General features: G+C 60.0%; 1 protein-coding gene across 5 annotated transcripts in view; it reads left to right on the top strand.

Annotated features, from left to right (window-relative positions):
• The first annotated feature begins 221 nt into the window (after window positions 1–221).
• Window positions 222–19,642, top strand: part of BCAR1 (BCAR1 scaffold protein, Cas family member) — a 37,870-nt gene continuing 18,449 nt past the window's right edge. Inside the window, exon 1 of one of the 5 annotated variants that reach the window (XM_030863320.2) lies at window positions 222–408. In XM_030863320.2, the coding sequence (XP_030719180.1) occupies window positions 397–408 (12 nt within the window). In that variant the 5' untranslated portion in view covers window positions 222–396. Of the gene's footprint in view, window positions 409–3,892; window positions 4,541–12,287; window positions 12,429–12,814; window positions 13,028–13,052; window positions 13,186–19,642 lie in introns of those variants that run through there. The other 4 variants (XM_060288952.2, XM_060288951.2, XM_030863318.3 and 1 more) reach the window with 4 other exon arrangements.

Genomic DNA, 19,642 nt, shown 5'->3' with positions numbered 1-19,642 from the left:
CAACGTGGGGGTGGGGGTGGGGGAGTTCTGGCCTCCAGACCTAGCGGGCGCGCAGGAGATGCTGCGACTCGAGGTGGCCCCTGAAGGACGGGTAAAGGGTGGAGGCCGAGCCTCGTCGCCGCGTTGGGCCGACAGAAAAATGCCAGGGTCCGGGGTCCTCGCCTTTAACGCGGCCCCGGGCGGAGGAGACGGGAGGGGGAGGGGCGGCACGGGGTGGCGCATGCGCGGCGTGGGCTGGAGCGGCTGGACAGTCCGGCCGCCGGGAGATCGCAGGAGCCAGTCGGGATCCCCGAGAGCGCCGGGACCCCGCGCGGGGGGCTCTGAGCGGCGCAGCAGACCGGCGTCCGCAGCCTGCCGGCGCTGCTGCCCGCCCGGGCCCCGAGAGCGGCGGCCAAGATGTCCGTGCCGGTGAGTACTGACCGCCGGCCGGGACCGCGACCTCACATCGCCCGCTGCAGGCCTAATGCCGCCGGGGCTCCGGGCTGGGGGTCACCCCACCTGGGCCTTCTCGCGTCGGGGGATGGGGGCAGCCTGGGGTTTCTCCGCGAAGCCGGCCTCTCCGCCTCCGCCTTTCTTTCCATCCTCTCCCTGGAGAGCCGGGTCGGGCTGGGGTCCGTGCTGTCCCCCAGGAATCCCTCCACCACCAGGACGGCTAGGCCTAGTGGGGAGAGGTCTCTGCCGCTCCCCGGGAACCCTCCTACAGGATGGTTGGGCTGGGTGAGGGGGCGGGGTCTGCGTAGTACCCCTGGGAATCACCTAGGACAGCTGCCCTGTTGTGCTCAGGGACCTCACGGGGATGGCCAGGCCTGGAGCCCGGTCTGTACCTCTCCCAAGACCGAGACACCCTTCACCCGGGGCAGCCTGGCGGGGTGGAGATCTGCGCCTACCCCCCAGAACCGGCGGATGCACTCACTTTCCCGGGAAGTTTACCTCTGCGGCTGAACCCCCAAGGGTTCAGGGCCCAGCCTTTTCTTCCCTCCTAGCCATGGGGGCTTCTCTTCTCACCCGACACCCACTCCTCCTAGCCCAGCAGGCAGGCTTGGGCAGCCCCCCAGGGCTCCACACTTTGGCCGGCAACTGGAGGCATCTGAGTCCCACCTCCTGAGGGTGGCAAGTGATCCTGGCCACCGCTGGTCACCAAGCCTCAAGCGCAGACCCTAGCCCGCTTTACAGATGCACAGACTGAGGTGGGGGCTGACACCCTGCTTCCTTCCTTCCCGGAAGGGGCACCTTCTGCTGGAAAGCTGTGGCCTCCAGCCATTGTTTCTCTGCTGCGTTAGGGGCTTTCCCTCTGACAGGAAGGGGCAGTGGCCCAGCGCGCCTGTCCCCTGGCCTGTTTCTGGAACTGCTTGTCACTTGGGGGACCCCGTCCTTACGGTGAAGCAGACAGCTGGGGCTTCCTGGCAGGGCAAGTGGACTTTTAATTACCCACTGTAGAGTGTATGGAGATTACTGGAGGAGAGATGCTGTGTAAGTGCAAAGCATTGTTATTATGGAATTAAAGATCCCAGCTCCTGCCCGCCTCCAGAAGCAGTAATGCAGAGTTACTGAAGAAAAAATTAGGGCTTCCAGACCGTACTGATGTGAAGTCCCCACCCCCATCTGTTCTGGTTCAGAGCATAATTGCCTCATCTTTAGAAAGAAAGAAGACAGAAAATGCCTGCCAAGCCCTTCTCCTGCCCTGCTTTCCTGCAAAGCTCTGGGTCTCTTCTGGCTCGGGGCATTGGGGGAACCTGCCCTGATCCTATGGGCACTGACCAGAGAGATGAGGTGGGCCATCTGAGCCTGCTTGAGGACCTGAGTCTCCAGGGCAGTAGTGAATGGGGCATGTGACTCCGGCCACATAAGAGGCTAGACAGCCTAAGTTTGGGACGTCTGCGCTTGATTTGGTGTGGCCTCCACAATCACAGCAGAGGTGCGGATCTGGCGTCTGGGATGGCACCCAGACCCCTTGCCTTATAGAACTTTGGGCAGCCTTCCTGGGCTCTGTGCCTCAGTGGTCCCATCTGTAACAAGAGAGGGATGGTGGGAGGGCCAGGCTCTGGGTGTGATTTGGACAGACAGGCACTGCTGTGGACACCTGCTGTGGAGACCTGCAGTCCAGCTGTGCTCCGTCTCTACACACCATTGCCGGCTCCACGTCGCTTCCCACCCTCCCATCTGCAGCCACAGCCCTTGGAGATTCTGCAGAGGGGAGTGGGGGGGGTTCTCACCCTCTGCCCCCTACATACTGGGCTGTCAGATCACCCTGGCTGTCTCCTGGGACCTTGAGCAATGTGTGAACTGGTGGCACTGGGAGAGGAAGTTCATTTTGGGAGCAGCCATGAAATGTTCAGAAAATTGCTTTCATGTGCTGATGAGTGGTGAGGCCAGCCAGCCTCCTGCTCAAGCCCTGCTTTGCGAACCCAGAATGGTGACCGCCCATGTGGTGCTCACGGACACATTTGGGTTTTAAGCATACCCCTTCATTTGGGCAGTCTTTTCCTGGATGGGGCTGACGCAGGCACTTTGGCCCACAGCAATTATAAAATGCTTCAGAATGGGATGGGAGGTGATGGCGGTGAGAGAAGAGGCTGGGGCAAACCAGGTTGGGACAGGAGTGACCTCCTGAGTGTTAGAGCTGGGGGGCCCTGCAGGGATCAGCTTGTCTCCCTCTGTCATTTGACTCACGTGGCGTCTGGGGTCCAGAGAGGGGAAGGCACATGAGGTCCTCCTGACTCCCTGCCTCGTGCTTCTTCCTCTGCCCAGAGCTGAGGCACAGTTCACACAGCACCTGGAGGTGCACTTCCTGGGTGCTGTCTGACATCCGCCTTCTTCTTGGGTATGGCTGGTCAGCACCCAGGACTGTCTCTTCTCTCTGGGCAGGCAGGAAGCATTTGGAAGGAAGATGGCTGTGCCACCCCCTTCAGACCCCTGGTGGGCATTGGAGTGACACTGCCCCCCGGCACTGTCAGGCAGGAAGCCAGCTTCCAGCTTGTAGAGAAGCTGCCTGCTCTCTGTTCCTGCCTCTTGTTTCCTGTCTGGGAAATGGGCACAGCCATTCCAGCCCCTCCTCTGCTCCTTTATTAAGTGAGGAATGGGTCCTTTCAAGGAGCTAAGTGCTGACGTGTGTTGAGTGCATTCTGTGTGCCAGGCGCTGGGCTCGGGGAGGACCTGTAGTCTTGCCAGGGTCGCCTGGCCACTGAGAGACGGAGCCAGGGTGGGCACCAAGTCTGGCAGGATCCAAAGCCAGAAAGTGAGTGTGGCCTCTCTAATTGTAGGGGCTGTGGCCTGTTGAGCCATCCACAGAGGCCAAGGCTGCTGAGAGAGCGACCCTCTGCTCGTGGCTTTCTGAGCATGAGTTTGGGTAACCCCTTCAGCACCCCTGGACATGAGGCAGCTGGGCCTCTGGGCGACCAGGCAGCTCGCCCGGGGCTGTAGCCCTGCGGGCCCCAGCAGCAGTCAGTGGAGATCGGCGGGGCAGGAGTGGCACCTGGTCGAACCTCTGCCAGCGGTCCCAGGGTGCCCTTTGTGCCTGGCTCTGTGCCAGCCACCACTGTGACTGGAGAGCTGGCCAGGGAGCTGGGAGGCTCTGCCCTGGGCTCACCACTGGCCTGGGCAGCCAGGCCATGGACAGCTGGGGCCTGGTAGAACAGGCTCAAAAGAGGACAGTGGGAAGAGGCAGTGTCCAAGTCCAAGGTCCTCAGTTCAGTCTCCGAAGGCCCTGGCACGCCCCTGCTGCCACACTCCTCCCGCTGGCCTTGGACTCTGCCCGGCCCTCCCTCGGCAGGAAGGTCTTCAGCCGCTGCCGTGCTCACCTCGTCACTCCCGCTCGCTCAGGCAGAGGGCAGCGTGCCAGGAAGCCATCCAGGATTCCCATCTGTGATAGTGCATTCATCCTTGGGGTTATCTGGTGCCTGCTAGGCTCCTCAGGGCAGGACCAGGCCTGCTTGATTCCTCTCTCTCCAGCCTATCCTGGCCACCTGCCAAGGAAGTGGCCCTGGGAGCACCGAGGAGCCCACCGCCATATAGGAGTCTATGTCCCTGTGCAGAGAGCCTGCATCCCAGCCACTGTCCTGGAAGCCTTGTTGGGGGCTGAGTGGGTTCCCAGAGAGGCTAAGTCTGGGTGGGGAGGATTTGTGGTGGGTCGAGGGCAAGGGCTCCGGAGTGAATGGTGCTGGCTCGTCTGAGCCAGTTACTGAACCTCTCTGAGCCTGTGTCCTCTGTGTTATGGGGATGTTAACAGCACTGAGCTCTTGGGGTTTTATGAGAACTTGGTGAGTTTTGCAGAAAGCTTTTACTAAGAGGCTAATAAGTCATAGCAGCTACTGCTGTTGAGGTTATTATCTTCATCCTGCCACTGTTGACTGGTGCAGTGGCCGAGACCCACTCCTGGCACCGGCGCGACCAGCTTGGGAAGAGATCAGCTCCCTGCCCCCATAATGTTCCACGCCATCCAGCCTGCCTCCAGTAGCTTTCTCTTTAGGGTCGGTTCCGGCCAGGGCCTTAGCAGTGGAATGACCCCAGCCCCTCCCCTGCCTCTTGAGCCTTGGATGGACAGGTACGTGTCCTCACCCCACAGATAGAGTGGCCTCCAGTGGGGCCACCGTCTGGTCCACTGTGCCTCAGACCAACTGCATGCCCTGCCCTGAGGGCCCCCAGGAGCGGGTGCAGGGCTGCCGGCTTTGGGAGCTGTTGGATCGGTGGGTACAAGCCTGACTTCAGATGTGGTCAGCAGTGGCCTGGCCAGCATGGAACAGGCAGGGTCCTGGGTGGGAAGGAGAGCACGCCGGAGGTGGGTCCTGGCACTTTAAGGGAGGGGGCTCAAGCTTGTGGGTGAGGCAGGTGGGCCGCAAGGCTGTGAGGGTGGCAGCTTGTGACCCCCCGCCTCCCATGGCCTGGCATGAGGCCTGAGCTGCACCTGCCCTCCCGTCTCCTGCCCTTTCTGTGCTCTTCTTTGCCTCCCCAGCCTCTGACTTGGCTTCATCACAACCGCTTGCTTTGATTGCATCCTAGTCTAACCCTGTTGTTTCTTTGGCTTTCTTTAGTTTGCTGGGCCTTTGTCTCCCTCTCTTCAAGAAAAAGACCTGGAGGGGTGACTTCCCTGGCAGTCCAGTGGTTAGGACTCTGCGCTCCCACTGCAGGGGGCTCAGGGTTTGGTCCCTGGTCGGGGTAAGATCCTGCATGCTGCTCAGCCCGGCCAAAAAAGAAAAAAAGAAAAAGACCTGGGGACAGGTTGGGGACCTTGGAGGTGGTGATGCATGCCTGCTCTGCCAGGAGAGGTGGTCACAAGTTGTGGCTCTAAAGTTAATCCCTTCTCTAAGGGGAATTAGAGGCTGAGGGAACTTTTTAGTAATTTTAATTTATTATTTAAACCCTGCTGAGTTCCAGTAAGGAGTTGAAGCAGATTATAGTGAAAGACACAAACAGTCTGGGATCATCAAAAGATCCAGAACTATGTACTGTATGGGGAAGGTAGGCATGCAGATTTAACTTGAAGCTCCCTGACAGCCAGGGCAAAAAGGGTAACACGGTGGGTTTAGGATTGCAGTACCTATTTTTTGGTATTCCTAATGCTATGTATTGTTTCCTCTGTGCTTTTTTTATTTTTACCAGTTGAGACTCTCTTGTTGAGGTAGATTTTCTTTTTTTTTTTAATTTTATTTATTTTTGGCTGTGTTGGGTCTTCATTGCTGCATGCGGGCGGCTCTCTCTAGTTGCGGCGAGCGGGGACTACTCTTCGTTGCAGTGCGCAGACTTCTCATTGTGGTGGCTTCTCTTGTTGCGAAGCACGGGTTCTAGGGCGCGCAGGCTCAGTAGTTGTGGCATGCGGGCTCAGTAGTTGTGGTGCATGGGCTTGGTTGCCCCGTGGCATGTGGGATCTTTCCAGACCAGGGATTGAACCCATAAACCCAGCAGTGACAGGTGGATTCTTAACCACTGCGCCACCTGGGAAGTCCCTGAGGTAGATTTTCTATGTAGTGAAATTGAAAGATGTTAGGAATACAGTTGAATAAGTTTTGACTAATGTAGACCCCATGTAACCATCAATCAAATCAAGATAATGAACCTCTCCATCATCTCAGAAAATTCACAAGTACCCCCTTCACAGTCAAGTGTGCCCTACCCCCTGTAAGGTGGTCAACATTCTTTTTTTTTTTTAAAGGAAAAGCTATGATTATCCTGTGATCTTTTTTTTTAAATTAATTTTTATTGGCATATAGTTGATTTACAGTGTTGTGTTAGTTTCTAAGGTGGCCAGCATTCTGATTTCTCTCATCATGGCATGGTTTCGCCTGTTCTTGAACTTGAACTTGATGTAAGTGGAAGCATATAGTATATACTCTTTGGGGTCTGGCTTTTTTCATTCAGCAAAATGATTTTGAGATTTTCATCCACATGGTGTGTATCAGTAGTTCTCTTTTCGTGACTTTGCTGAGTGTTCCACTTTTGACTATGAATTTATGTACTTATCCATTCTCTTGCTGATGGATATCTGTCTCTAGTCTTTCTGTGCTGTGTATTTTTAATACTGGAACGTACTAGTGTTAGTGGTGGTGTAATACCCTATTTCAGTATTTTATAAAACCTGATATCCAATCATGTGTGCGTTGAGGCATGCCCAGAGAGTCGTCTGTGCCCCCAAATCCTGGATTCCCCAAAGTTACACGATTGTCAGAGTGGTGTGACCACATGCCTTCTTGTTCACAGCCCTCCGCAGGTATCCAGGGTTTGAATTCCCTCTTCCCAGGTTGGCCATGAGGTGAAGCGTCTTAGGTTTTTGAGTCACCTGTGTTTTTCCCAGGACTCTGTGCCCACCAGAGGTCCTAGTGGGGAGAGGCTTCTAGGAGAGGATGGAGCCTGTCTTGGGAGCTGACCCTATCCCTCCACCCTCCCTGGTCGGGACAGATTCCCGGTCCCCCCCCCCCCCCCCCGCACTTTGTCCCTGGCTGCCTGCCAAGACACCCCACCAGGCAGACACTCCTGGCTGCTCCCAGTTAACTCTGGATGCCCCCAGCCAGCAGGACACCCGCACCACTCAAGAAGCTAAGAGCAGGGAGGGGTTGCTTGAGAGCCACTCCCTGCTTCCCTAACACCTCTGTGCTCTGCTCTTCACACCGAGGGAATTGGCTGCCTGTGCTGTTCTTACAAACCTTTACTGTTATTTTTTTCTGCATAATGAACCTTAGCAAAAGATTCACACATCTGCTCAAATGCTACCTCATCAGAGAGGAGCCCCCAGGCACCTTGTATAAAGTAGCCCCTGCCTCCAGTCTGCTCTCTGCTGTCTGCTTGGTTCTCCCACAGGCGCTCCCATGTTTATTGTTTGTCCCCCTCACACGCCCTGGAGTGTAAGTTCCTTGAGGACACGACTTGTTTTCCTGGCAGCCTATCCCAGCAGGGAGTGGGTGCTATAGCATGTGTAGTGATAGGCCGAGCCACTCCCCACTCCCCCTGGCTGAGGGGAGACCCTGCCCACCTCCCAGCGTTGGCTGGTGGAGCTGGGGGCAACAGGGCTTTGCAGAACGATTTTTGCTGCAGAATCTCAGACGAGGTTGAGGTTTTGTTCCTCGTGTGGTTCAGGGGCTAGGGAAGCTCAGGGCCCTTGAGCAGCGGCTGGGAGGACAGGGAGGGCTTACTGGAGTGCACTTGTGCATGAGCTGTGGGCCCAAGGGAGTGTGTTTGGCAGGGCAGGGGAGGTGCGTGAGTGTGCTGCTGACACCAGGGTGCCGCCATGCACTGCGCCTGCACGTGCCTGCAGTCTCATGGCCTGGTGGTGGGCAGGGCTCCTGGCGGTGGTTACGTTTAGCAGACGCACTAACCAAGGCTCTGAAAGATGGAGTGACCACCGAGGTCCCATGCCAGGTGGACTCTTTAATGGGCTCTACTCCTGTCCTTGTAGGCTACACCTGGGTGAGGATTGGGCCTGGGTCTCCTGGGGCACATGGAGCCTTTCTCTGTAGGTTGGAGCAGGCTCAGGTGGGAGGCCCCCAGTGCGGTTCGAGGAGGGAGAAAAAGCCACACTTCCTCGGTGGCTGCTGTAGCTGTGCCCTCTTTGTTTTCACGCCTTCCTGTACTCCCACCCCACTGACCCCAGAGCTCCCAGGGTCCCTCCTGTGACTCCACTGACCTCCTGACCCCAGCTGATGTCTGGCCAACACTGCTGCCCCTCTGGGGGTCTCTGTGGGTGTGGGCACCTGTGCTGCTATGGAAGCAGGCTCGGGGGGCAGCAGAGGGCATGTGAAGTCGCCCCCTCTCCCTGCCCTGATATGCTGGAGCTGGCTGCCATGGGGAGAGGCCGGTGCAGACGGGCTGGGGCTGCTTCTTGACCACACCCCGGGCCCTGCCCACCCAGGCTGTCAGCCTGAGCTGGGCCTCCAGCGGCTAAGCTTTCTGTCTGAGGACAGGGTCTTGTCCCCAGCCCTTCCTCCCCCCACCCCCGTGTCCTCCCTCAGGCAGTGCCGAGGTGGCTGCCGCTGGGTGAGGACCCAGGGAGTGGTGTCCCAGTGCCATGCGGGAGGGCAGCCTTCTCATTATGCACATGTGGGGCCTGGTTTTTGCTTCTCTGAGGCACATGGGGAGGGGGTTCGAAGAGAAGGGAGGACTCAGGCCATGGGGTCAGCACCCTGGGCTGGGGCAAAGAGCCCCTGGGAAGTGCCCCAGCCTCGTGAACCGGGCTGCTCGCTCACTGAAGCAGGCATCTCCCCGCAGGTGCCCCTGCTGCTCTTTCATTTCCAAGTTAGAAAAGCAATTAAAAGAATCGGGAGACTGTTGCTCCTTCCAGTTCCCAGTTCTTGAAAGAGCCAGAGCGGGAGGGGAGGGAGCTGTGGGAATGTGGGGGGCAGTGGATTTGCTGGGATCCAGGCCCATCTATCCCCCTCCGCCACCCCTAGGCTCTGTCCCCACACCTTCGGTCCTGGTTGTGCCCTTGTACCCTGGTCTCTGGGGACTGGCCTGGGACGATGCTAAACGGACTCGAAGGCTGGGGACTAGAGCCCACCCCCCCACAGTCCGAGTCACCACTGCAGTGACAAACAGACTGCCCCATGGTTACTCCGCCCTTGGAGAGCAGGGGAGGACGGGAGAGCTCTTTATGGCTCTGACGCCCGCCCTAAGCGTGCAGACTCTGCTCTGTCTGAGATCACCTGGGGTGCTGTTCTGTGGGCACACCCCTGGGTAGCCAGGTACGGTTACATTTCTAGTTTGTAGCTGTGTCACTTCCTGGAGGTGTGACCTGGGCAAGGCACTGCCACTCTCTGAGCCTCTGGGTGGTGGTAGTTCTGTCCTGGTCCCCAGGAGGGCAGTGAGGGCTGGCTGACACTGGGTGTGTGGGGTGTCCGGCCTGTGTGACAGTGGTTCTCGATGCAGCGGGCTGGCCTCTTCTCCAGGCCATCCACAGGGGTTCCTCCACCCTTGCCCAGGCAGGGCTGGCTCCGGCTTGCAGGCTGGCTTGGAGCTTGCCAGTGTGCGTGGCTAGCCCAGGGGCAAGGCGTCAACACCCATAGCCCTACAGATACATCATTTCTTCCTGTCCCTGGGCTGGCAGCACTCACCTCCGGCCTCAGGAAATCCTTTCCTGCTGCTGCTCCCCGAGCTGGCCATCAGCTGACCCATCCAGCCACCCTCTGTGCTGCTGGGAAAACCAAGGCTTTAGGAGGGGAAGGGGGCTGTCTGAGTCACACTGTGCGAGCCATTTTAGCCCACTCTTTTCACTGTCCATCAGCATTTTCTTGCATGATTTTAGTCTCTGAAAGTGGCCATCTTAATAGCTGCACAATCTTCCATTGAGAGGCTCTGGTGGCCCAACCAGTCCCCTATAGTTGGGCATTTAGGTTATGCCCCCTCTTTGTTTGCTGTTATAAATGCTGCCACAGACATTGTTGGGGCTAAAGCAAGAATAGTTCTTTGTGTTGTGGGTCTGACCTAGAGAATAAGACCCCAAAAGCCCAGAGAGCAGGAGCCGGGTCTCCCCACTTAGGGTCTAGGATCAGCAGCAGCCCTCACCCCAGCCCTCACTTTAATGGACAGATGAGAGCCAACGTCCCTGTGTGAGTCTTAACCACTGGACCAGCAGGGAAGTCCCTGGGCCCCAGTTCTGAACTCAGTTGTGTTTGAGGGTGGTGCTTGGGTCTCAGATGCCTGTCCTTTGGGGTCTCTGAGTGCGGCAGAGTCCTTGGCTTTCCTGAGTGTCCCTGCCCCTTGATTCCCTTTCTGCCCTGTCCTGAAGTTGCCTGTCGCAGGGGAGTCAGGGTGGACGGCACTCTAGCAGCCCCACCGTCCCTTCTGTGGCCACCAGTTCTTTCCCTTCTGTGGCTGAAGTCTGTGGGATGGGGCAAGGGGCAGTAAACTGGGTCTCAACCCTCTTCCTCTGGAAGACGGGGCTATGCGTGAAGGCTGTTTTGCAGGATCACTGAGGGCATGAAATGAGCACGTGGTCATAGAGACCTTGGCCCAGGGCCAGCCTGTATGCTGTCCTGGGGGCTGTGTCACTTGGCAGTCGGCCCGGGAGGGTATGCTCCCCCATACACCCCAGCCAGAGCCTGCCCAGTGGGTGCCCCTCCCCCACTCCCCCATGGCAGGCCTGGGAGGGGGCATTCCTCTCCCCCTCCAGCTACTCCCCTTGCAGCACAGTGGGGCACAGGTCCTGGGGCCTTGATTCCAAAGCGGAAATGCCATTCTGGGAGGCACAGTCTTGGGTGGGGGGGGCGGGGAGTTTAAGTGGAAAAGCAGCAAATTTTTGAAATGCCTGGGCCAGAGCTGGGTTCTCCTCCCCCGCCTGCCCGCCCACAGGAGCAACCCCGCCCCCAGCGCTGCTTTAATCCAGCCCCAGAGAGGGAGGGTCTCCGGTCCTCCTCCTCCCAGGCAGCCTCCTCCTGTCTCCCAAGACCAGCTAGGACCGAGTAAGGCCAGCCCTTTTGCGTCCCTGCCCATTCCTGCAGAGACCTCCTGCCGTCTGGCTGTGAAGCCTGGTCTCCACCCCACTCCCCACCGGAGTGGAGACCCGGGGAAAACCTAGGGACTCCCTCCAGCTCCCAGCATGGACAGATGTTCACACACAGCCCAGCTGGTTCTGATCTGATTCCTTGGAACCTGGAATGCCAGCCAGGCTGAGGACAGGGGCAGGGGCAGGGTTTCGGAGGGGCTGAGCCCGCAGTTTCCTTTCTGACTTTGGGGCACAGCTTTGGGAACAAGCAGGAGAGGATACTCTAGGTAGTGTTCCCCTGAGAGCTGGCTCTTCTGTGGAAGAACTGGGCTGTTTTGAAGGTTACAGGAGGTCCCGTCTTGAGGAGGGCAGAGGGTAGCAGCTAGTTGTCCCATTCCTTCTTGAGGACTCTGGGTCCCACTGAGTCCAAATCCCATTGCTCCTTACCCACACCCTATGCTGGGAGTTCTGTCCAGTGGTTCCCCGAGAAACTTTGGGGGAAATGCAGATGTCCAGATTCCCCCCACACCCGGGATTTCTGGAGGAGGGGACCTGTGGGAGGGGTTTTTTAGGAAGGGATTCCTAAAAAACAGGAATCTGTTTTTTGACAAGCTCTCCAGGGGACCTGTGACCAGCCAGACTTGGGGTTCCCTAGCCCAGCTCCTTCCTTTTACAGATGGGAGAGGGCCCGGCCAAGGTAGCACACCTGGTGAGAGGCTGAGTCGGCCATCCCTGGGTGTCAGGTGGAGGGGCACCTGTGAGTGCACTGTGGGCTTGTATGTATTTTATAGGCCGTGCCCGAGGGTTCTCTGCAGGGTGTGCCCCCATGCTTCCCTGGAATTTCGAGCTGCCTGATGGTGTCCACACACTCAGCAAATGGGACAGTCTAGTTCTGGAGAGGTCCCATTCTAGATCTCTCTGCAGACCACTGTGCAAACCTGGACTGTGCTCAGGGACTCTGGCTGGCTACATGGGGTGACAGTCACCAACTTGCCCCCCTAGGGAGCGGGAGCTCAGGAGAACCAAGGCACCCTCCACTCAGTTTCCCTGTCGTGCTTCTTCCCTCCCCCTCATTCTCATCAGCATCCCTCCTACCCCCTGTTGCTGAAACAGGAGTCGTTGGGGCACAGGCGTTAGCCCTGGACAGGGCTGACTGAGGGAGGGATTGGGGTAGGGGCACATCTCCTAGAGCAGCACCGAGACAGTGGGGGACACTTCGAGGAGACTGAATTCAATTCCGAGGAGAAGGTGGGAGATGGCAAGCTTCTTGTGCTTGGGTGCACTGGAACCTCCCGCGCACGGCTGGTAGAACATGATGCGCTCCGGTTCTACTCTCCCTAGATTACAGAGACAGCCGCAGTCCCCAGCTTCCTTGCTGTGTCTTCATAACCTGGGGCTCTTACACCGAAGGCCTGACCAGAGTCAGTGCGGTGGTCGTATTATTAGTTTTCTGCCAGCTGGGACATGCCCCTCTAGATGCAGATCTGAGTCGGACTGCCGGATGGACACGCGTGAAATGCCCCAGGTTGGTGGGCGGGGAAGGCAGACTTGAAGCTGGTGCCTCCGGGGCTGCAACGGCCACGGGGGAGGAGGGCAATTCCGGCAGTCTTCCCAGAAGAAGAAGACTTAGGCCTTTGAGGAGGGGCGCGTTCTCGCCCACGGTGGAGGGCAGGGATGGGCGTGCGGAGAAAAGGCGATATCCCGCGTGTCCGGCAGGCGCCTGGAGCCTAGCGCGGGTGCAAGGGTGGGGGGTGGTGGACGGTCCCACTGGGCAGCGCGTGCCCGCGCGCTCCCGCAGCCAGCCGCGCCCCCGAGCCGGCGGCTCATTTGCATGGGGAGCCCGAGCGGCCAATGGGCGCGCGCGACCGGGCATGCCGGGAGCCGGGCTGGGCCCGCCGGCCTTGGCGGCGGTGGCGGGCGGGGCGAGATGGGACCGGCTCTGTACGGCGACGGCGGCGGCGGCAGCGGCAGCGGCAGTGGCCTGCGAGGTGGCTGAAGCGGCCGGACCAGCACCCGGGCGGCTTCGGGGCTCTCGGGAATCCGAGAGCGCGCGGCGCGGGCAGTTCGCTGTGCGCCCTGCGGGGAGCCGGGGCCCCAGGCCGACCCGACACGATGAACTACCTGGTGAGTGCGGTCAGCGCAGCCAGTGCGGCCCGGAGTCCACTCGCGGTGGCCGGGGCGGCGTCCGCGCGCCAGGGAGTGTCGGCCGAGGTCCGCGTACCGGCTTGGAGGCGACCCAGCTCTACCCGCGCCCGGGGCGGTCCCAGGCGGGAAAGAGTTAAGTGAGTGGCATTTCCTGCCGGACCTGCAGGTCCTGGGAACTACGGGCCGCTGGAGCCTCCGCGGGGGCGTGACCGGGCCGGGGTCCGAGGTCCTGGAAAACCCCCCTTCTGCCCTGGCCGGGGCTCCCAGAGGCCAGGACTGCGGAGGATCCCAGAGCCTGCGCACCCCGGGGGCGGCTGGAAGGACCGGACTCGGGGGCCGCCGGCCGGTAGGAGAGTTCCTGGATCCGGGAAAGTTGCTGGCCGGAGGCCCGCTCTCCCTCTGCCGGCCGCTGCCTGCTGGGTGACCTTGGGCCTGTGAGCCCTGTCTCCGAGCCTCACTTTCCATCGCTACGAGGAGCGGTCCGAGGTCCTTTGGACCGTGAACTTCCAGGAAGCAGGGTGGCGATCCGTGTGTTTTGGAGTGAGGGCTGCCCATGCCCCCAGGTTAGGGGTTGAGGGGTGGGTGAGCAAGCGCGGGTGTCCACGGAGAAGTTAATAATTAACCCCCGGCCCGCCCGCGCTGGATTCCGAGACCCAGGGCGGGAGCTTCTCGGTTATTACCTACCGTGGTTGCAAAAACGGTTGTTGGAGCCGGGTCTTGGCAGGGGAGTCCAGGGCCGCGCCGCGATCCCGGGGTCCTAGCCTCCGCGGGTAGAGCGTGGGAGCTGGGAAGGGGCGGGGCCGCTGCCCGGGTGGCCGCAGCCCGGGCGCCCAGCCCCTCATTGCTGCTGCAGAGCCCAGAGCGGTGTTGAAAGATTCGGAGAAGCTGAGATTTGCTGAGGGCCGGGCGTGGTCAGGGGGTGTGCGGGGGTTAGAGTCTGGGGAGATGTTGGGGTCTCCCATCCCTCGGTAGGAGCAGTGGCTTCCTAACTGGTCTTGAGAACAGGGAGTTTATTTCCTTGGCACTCTTAGCATGAGGAAGAGTTACTTCCTTGGCACTCTTAGCATGGGGAAGAGTCTAAGCTGGGAGGTACTCTCTGGGTTTGCTGTGCAGATTTCAGCCAGGCAGGGAGATGTTCCTCATCCCCCTGGGCTGGGGGACACGCCTCCTGCCCATGACTCTTTCCTTTCCGGGGTGGAGAGCTGATGGTGGGAGTGGAGGGATGGCAGGGCTAACAGGCTTAGAAAAGCAGGAGAAGGGCCCAGGTGCAGGTGGAGACTGGCAGGAAGGGAGGTCTGGGAGGACCTGCCGGCAAGCTCTCCTGGCACTAGCACCCACTACCCGCTTGCCGTGGGCAAGGAAGGAGTCCTGTAGGTGCCGGGTGGAGGCAGGGCAGGGCAGCCCCAGCTTCTGCCAAGGCAGTCACCCTCAGCTCCCGGTGACTTTTACGCTTGTGCTGAACAGAGACGTTAGCGTTGTGGGCTGGCATCATCTCCCCAGGCTTGGGCAAGGGATTGAAGTAAGGGCAGTGCCACTAGGGAATCCTTCCTAATCAGGAAGGGCCCCTAAGACACCTGCTCTCCCCGCGAGTCATACAGATGGTACCAATGGGGAGACTGAGGCACAGAGAGGGGCAGTTACTTGTCCTCACAGAACCGTATCCAGAACATAGTCTCCTGGTATGGCCCCATGCTCTAGCCACGTGCTCCCCCTGCTCTGGGATTGAGGGTGCTCTGGTCCTTGGGGTGCTGCCATGCTCTACTGGGGCTGCCAACTTGGTGGGGTCTCTCTGGCTCCAGAACTGTGCCTTAGTAGCCCCCTCCTGGCCTCCATTATTCTTTTAGGAGATCCCACCACCCTTTGTCTCTCAGGCCTGGAGAACTCCCTCCACCATGCCCCAGGAGCCCACAGCCAGTTGGGGCAGCCAGAACCAGCCAGCAGGTGGAAGGGGGAGGAGCAGTGTTAGAGTCATGCTTGGAGGGCAGGCTGTAGGGTAGGGCGGGACAGGGTCGTTCTCCAGCAGAGACACTGGCCAAATTCCTCCTCCTCTGGATCCTTAAGGCCCCCAAATAAGGGGCTACAGAGTGGCCTCCCTCCAGGGGCCAGGCTGGGCCCTTTAGCACTGGGGAGAGGCCCTGGCTCTATCTCCATCTCCTTGTGCTAACTTCCTCCCACCTCTGAGTGAGGAGTGGGGCAGAGTACCAGCCTGCCGTGGAAGGAGCTCAGAGGGTGGAGGGGCAGGGCCCCGTCTCAGTCCCCTGTTTCCATTGCGTATCCTGAAGTCAGGGGCTTGGTACTTCTTTTGAGCTGGAGAACCCTGCTTTTTGTGCCAGTGTGTCCTCCTCCATCCCTGCGGAAGCAGATGGTGCTGCTCTAAGGGCTGCTGAAAGCTATCACTTAGGGCTAGAGGGGCAGAGCTGAGGAGGCTTTAGATGTCCAGGTGGGGAAACTAAGGCTTCGTAAGGAGTGAAGTCCCTGCTGTCCCACCCGGGCTTCTACCTCTGCCCCTCCAGTGGCATATCTGGGGCTGGCCACGGTGGGTTACCAGGGCCTGGTACTGTCCCTGAAGTGAAGGTCAACCTCATGCTGGGCCCTCTGCTGAGAGACCAAATCCCAAGGCTGAACAAGCCGGTCTACTCAAACATGTCTGGGGTCTGTCAGCCTGGGTCGGTTCCCTGGGCTGGGTGGCAGTGGTGAGGGTTCTAAGGGGTTGAGGACCACTCCCAAGCTGTCAGAAGTTGGGGTGGGCTGGAGGGTGGAGGGCTCCGCTCTCGTGTCACCCACATGGGCTCCTTGGTGCCCTGGCCCCAGACCCACCTGTTCCCACCGTCCGAGGTGTGTTGGGGGCTGCAGATGCCATGTCCTGCAGTAGGAGGGCCCTCCCCATGCCACCTCTCTTCCTCTGCCCAGCCTCGCAGGGACAGTGCCTGGGATGCCCTGGCAGGAGAGGGGCCAGGGGCCTGCTTCGGCCCAAGAGCTGGGCACAAAGACATCTGCTCTTGCCACTGTAGCAAGGCCAGCTCGGGGCTTCTGATTGTCTGAGGGAGCTGCTGGCGGTGGCCACCCACAGGTGGGTTTTTAGTCCCTTGTTCTGTAGACCTGTCCTCTGGGTGCTGTCAGGCATGGGGCTGAGGACCCCCACACGGCCCCTGCTCTGTCCTCTGAGCCTCAGGCACTGCCAAAGCAGGCAGGGAAGGAGCCATGTTCCCCTCGTCCCCTTGGAGTGGCTCTGGAGTGGGGGGCTCATCCACGCTTGTCACGCTGAGCACTGAGGACTTGAGCCCAGACCCTGGTCACTCAGTTGTCCTGGAAGAATTAAGGGGAGGGTGATGCCAAGGCCTGCTGTTGCGGAGTTCCACCCAGGATGAGGGTGTGGGGCCTCCTGGGAAGGGAGGAGGCACTGCCCGCCCAGCCCCATCGCAGCCGGGAGGCGGAGCAGAGGATTGTCAGGACCCTGGCCAGTGGGCCTGTAGCCGCTGCCCCTCCGGCGGGATTCCCAGGGCACAAGTGAGCAGCGGTTGTGGGTGTAGACCGCCACTTGGGCACACGTACGTCGGGCCTGTATCCAGTGGCCACGGGGGCTCCTTGGGACAAGCAACCAGAATACCCCAGAAATAAACTTGGCCCAGGTTTGAGATGGTTCTTTGTATGAAGAGAACTAGAGTTTCCCTAGTGACTGCTGTGTGTGGGGCTCTGTGCCTGGGGCTGGGGTGTATGTCAGGGTGGGGGACAGGGAGGGATGGAAAAGCCCTGTGAAATTTCCACTCCTGGCTTCCATGGACCTAAGCAGTACCCCGGGAGCCACCCAGCTGCACTTTGTCATACAGCAGATCTGCCTCTGCCACTTCCTGACCATAACCCTGGCGAGTCAAGTGTCTGTTGTGCACCTCAGTCTCTCCATCCGTAGGTGGAGGCAATCACAGTGTCTCACAGGGTTGAAAGAGATAATTGAGGTACGTAGAAGAGCCCTGTCTCTCACTGCCGGCGTTATCGTCATCATTGTGAACTGTCAGTCTCCCCACCACCAGGTAGCACCGTCCCGCAGAGTCGGGGTTTGGGGATACCCAGAGCACATCCAGGGCTCTCCGGGGCAGTAGACCGAGGGAGAACCCGTCAGATGGCCGCTGACACGTGCCCGTTGGCGGCCAAGGCCCAGCTGCTCCGTGTCTGAGGGCCCGGGTGAGTCTGGCGCACACAATGAGGGCCATTCTCAGACCCGGCAGGGCCGTGGGGCAGCCCTCTCAGCTCCCGTGTGCAACAACCAGGGTGTTGTTCTGGGCGGGCCTGGCTGGCAGGCCGCTGCCTGGGGGGTGTTGGCGTTGGGCAGGGGGCTCTCCTCTGTCCCCTCCCTCTGGGGTGAGTGAGCCCAAAGGGCCTTTCCTGGCTTTCTCAGACGTGGCCACGCGGCTCCCAGGGAGGGCAGGGCACCACCTTCCGCAAGGGGGGCTTTTGCCTGAACCCGCCCATCCAGCAGCCCCACGCTCAGCCCTGCTCTGGGCCAGGCCTGGCGTGCATGTGCAGCGGAGGGACGTTCCCTGCTCAAGCAGACAGGCCCCTCCCATTCTGGGCGCCCGGGTTGGGGGCACGAAGTGGGCAGTAACAAGAGGTGTTGATCAGCACTTCGAGGTGGGGACAGTGAGGTGTGGGTGCCCGGGGAGAGATGTGGGAGCTTTCTTGGCGGGGTGGGGGGGTGACACCCAAGTCACGTCCTGAAGGAGGAGTAGGACACAGCGAGAGGTTTCCTAGGGTCGCGGGTGAGGCGGCCAGAGACTCGGGCGAGTCAGCAGCAGTCTCCGTGGTGCCTTGGACCCAGGTGGCTGGCAGAGTTGGCCTGGACTGCGATGGTGCCCTGGTGGTGTGCCCCTCCCAGAGATCACAGCTGTGTCCTCTTGTGAGCTTGGGGGAAGCACTTGATGGGCCCAACAGTGAGGAAGGCTGGAAAGCCAGGTTCTGGGTAGACTGACCCCGCTCTTCCAAGCTGGGACAAGACACTGGGCCCTGGGGAGCATGTCCAGAGCAGGAATGCTCAGGTGGTGTGGGTTTTGCCTTATCCTGCCATGGGATGCCACCATTTGGACGGCATGGACTGAGCTCTCCCTGCAGCATCCCAAGGCACCCTGCAGTGTGACCGGCCCAGCCTGCCTGCCGGTCCAGGGCCACAACCCTGTCTCCCCTCCAGCCTTTCCCTATTTCAGTGTCTTGGCTCATGCCTGCCCTCTGCCCACATGCCCTTCCCTGGCTGGTTTCATGGTCGCCTAGTTTTCGGTCTTCATGAGTCATCTGAAATGTCCTCCTTGGGGGAGGCCACCTCTGACCATCCTATGTGTAGTGGCCCTGTTGCACATGCCACATTTCCCCCTGCCCTGGCAAATCGTTTTGTGTCTGCCTGCCCTGCTGGGATGCAAGCCCCGTGCAGACAAGGGCCTGGTCGACCTAGGCTTGCACCGTCTTGCAGGGCCTGGCCCAGCACCTGGCAGAGGGCAGATGCCAGGTGAATCTTTTATTAAACAAAAGAACTTCCCTATGAAACCAGGATTGTCACCTTAACACAAGGGATCTGGGTGCTCAGAGAGGCTAAGGGACTTGCCCAAGGTCCCCAGCAGTGGGAGGGAGAGCCAGGCCCAGGTCTGGTCTTAGCTGCTGCTCAGCACTGGAGGGAGAAGTGTGTCAGGAGCAGCTGGAGAGGCTTAGGGGCCCAAAGGGGCGGGTGCTTGGCCAGCTGGAGCTCTGCGGCGCCAGCAGTGCCCAGGACTGCGGAGAGCCTGCCTTGGGGGCTCGGCGGGGGGAGGGGGGCACCAGCTGACGCAGGCAGAGGAGCTCCTGGTGCCAGGCGCCTGGTGCCACGTGCCCACCCTGAGAGGTGCTTCCCAGCCTGGCTCTGGCCTCCCCGGACTATACAGTTGCAGTTGGAATTGGCCTTGACTGCTCATCGAGCTCATACCCAGGAGGTGAGAGCTGGCCACCCTGGGCACGAGAGGCCCTGGTAGCTCCCTGGGCAGCTCTCCTGGGTCCAGGGGACCCTCCCTCCACCCCCTTCCCCCTCCCGCTGGACCTTGCCCTTGGCAGAGCTCTCCAGCCTCCCTGAGAGCCCAGCCCTGCCCAGCAGGGCCTGGCCGAAGCCCCTCTGCCAGCCTTCCTCTAAGAGGTGAGGGGCCTCTGAGGGGCATTCCCCTCTGTCTGCACCCTGCCCCCTTTGACTGGGCTGGAGGGGAATTTTCCTGTGACTCACTCTGCTGGCACTTCCTGTGGTCACCAGGGCAGGGGCTGAGGGGACCCAGAGGGGTGGCTCTGTGTTCTGGGGTCATTGGGGGAGGGTGGGTTGGGTGTCCCGCCCCCCTGACGGGGTGTGATTCCCTGAGCAGGCTGCAGACCATATTTGGGAAACTTGCTTTTCCTGCAGGCAGCCTGGGGATGGGACCCATGAGCCCAGTGGGCAGCAGGGCAGCCCCCGCCCCATCTGCTCCTCCTGGGGCTTTGGCCTCTGAGCTGCTTCGGCCCTGTCCGTCCCATCCTGCCTTGGAGCCTAGGAGGTAGTCCACTGTTTTCTTTTTCAGGGTGTATATTTTTTCAACCCCCAAACCAAGAAATGCTCAT

This window comes from Globicephala melas, chromosome 19, assembly GCF_963455315.2.
Source record: "Globicephala melas chromosome 19, mGloMel1.2, whole genome shotgun sequence".
Lineage (NCBI taxonomy): Eukaryota > Metazoa > Chordata > Mammalia > Artiodactyla > Delphinidae > Globicephala > Globicephala melas.
This window is presented reverse-complemented; position numbering and strand designations above follow the sequence as displayed.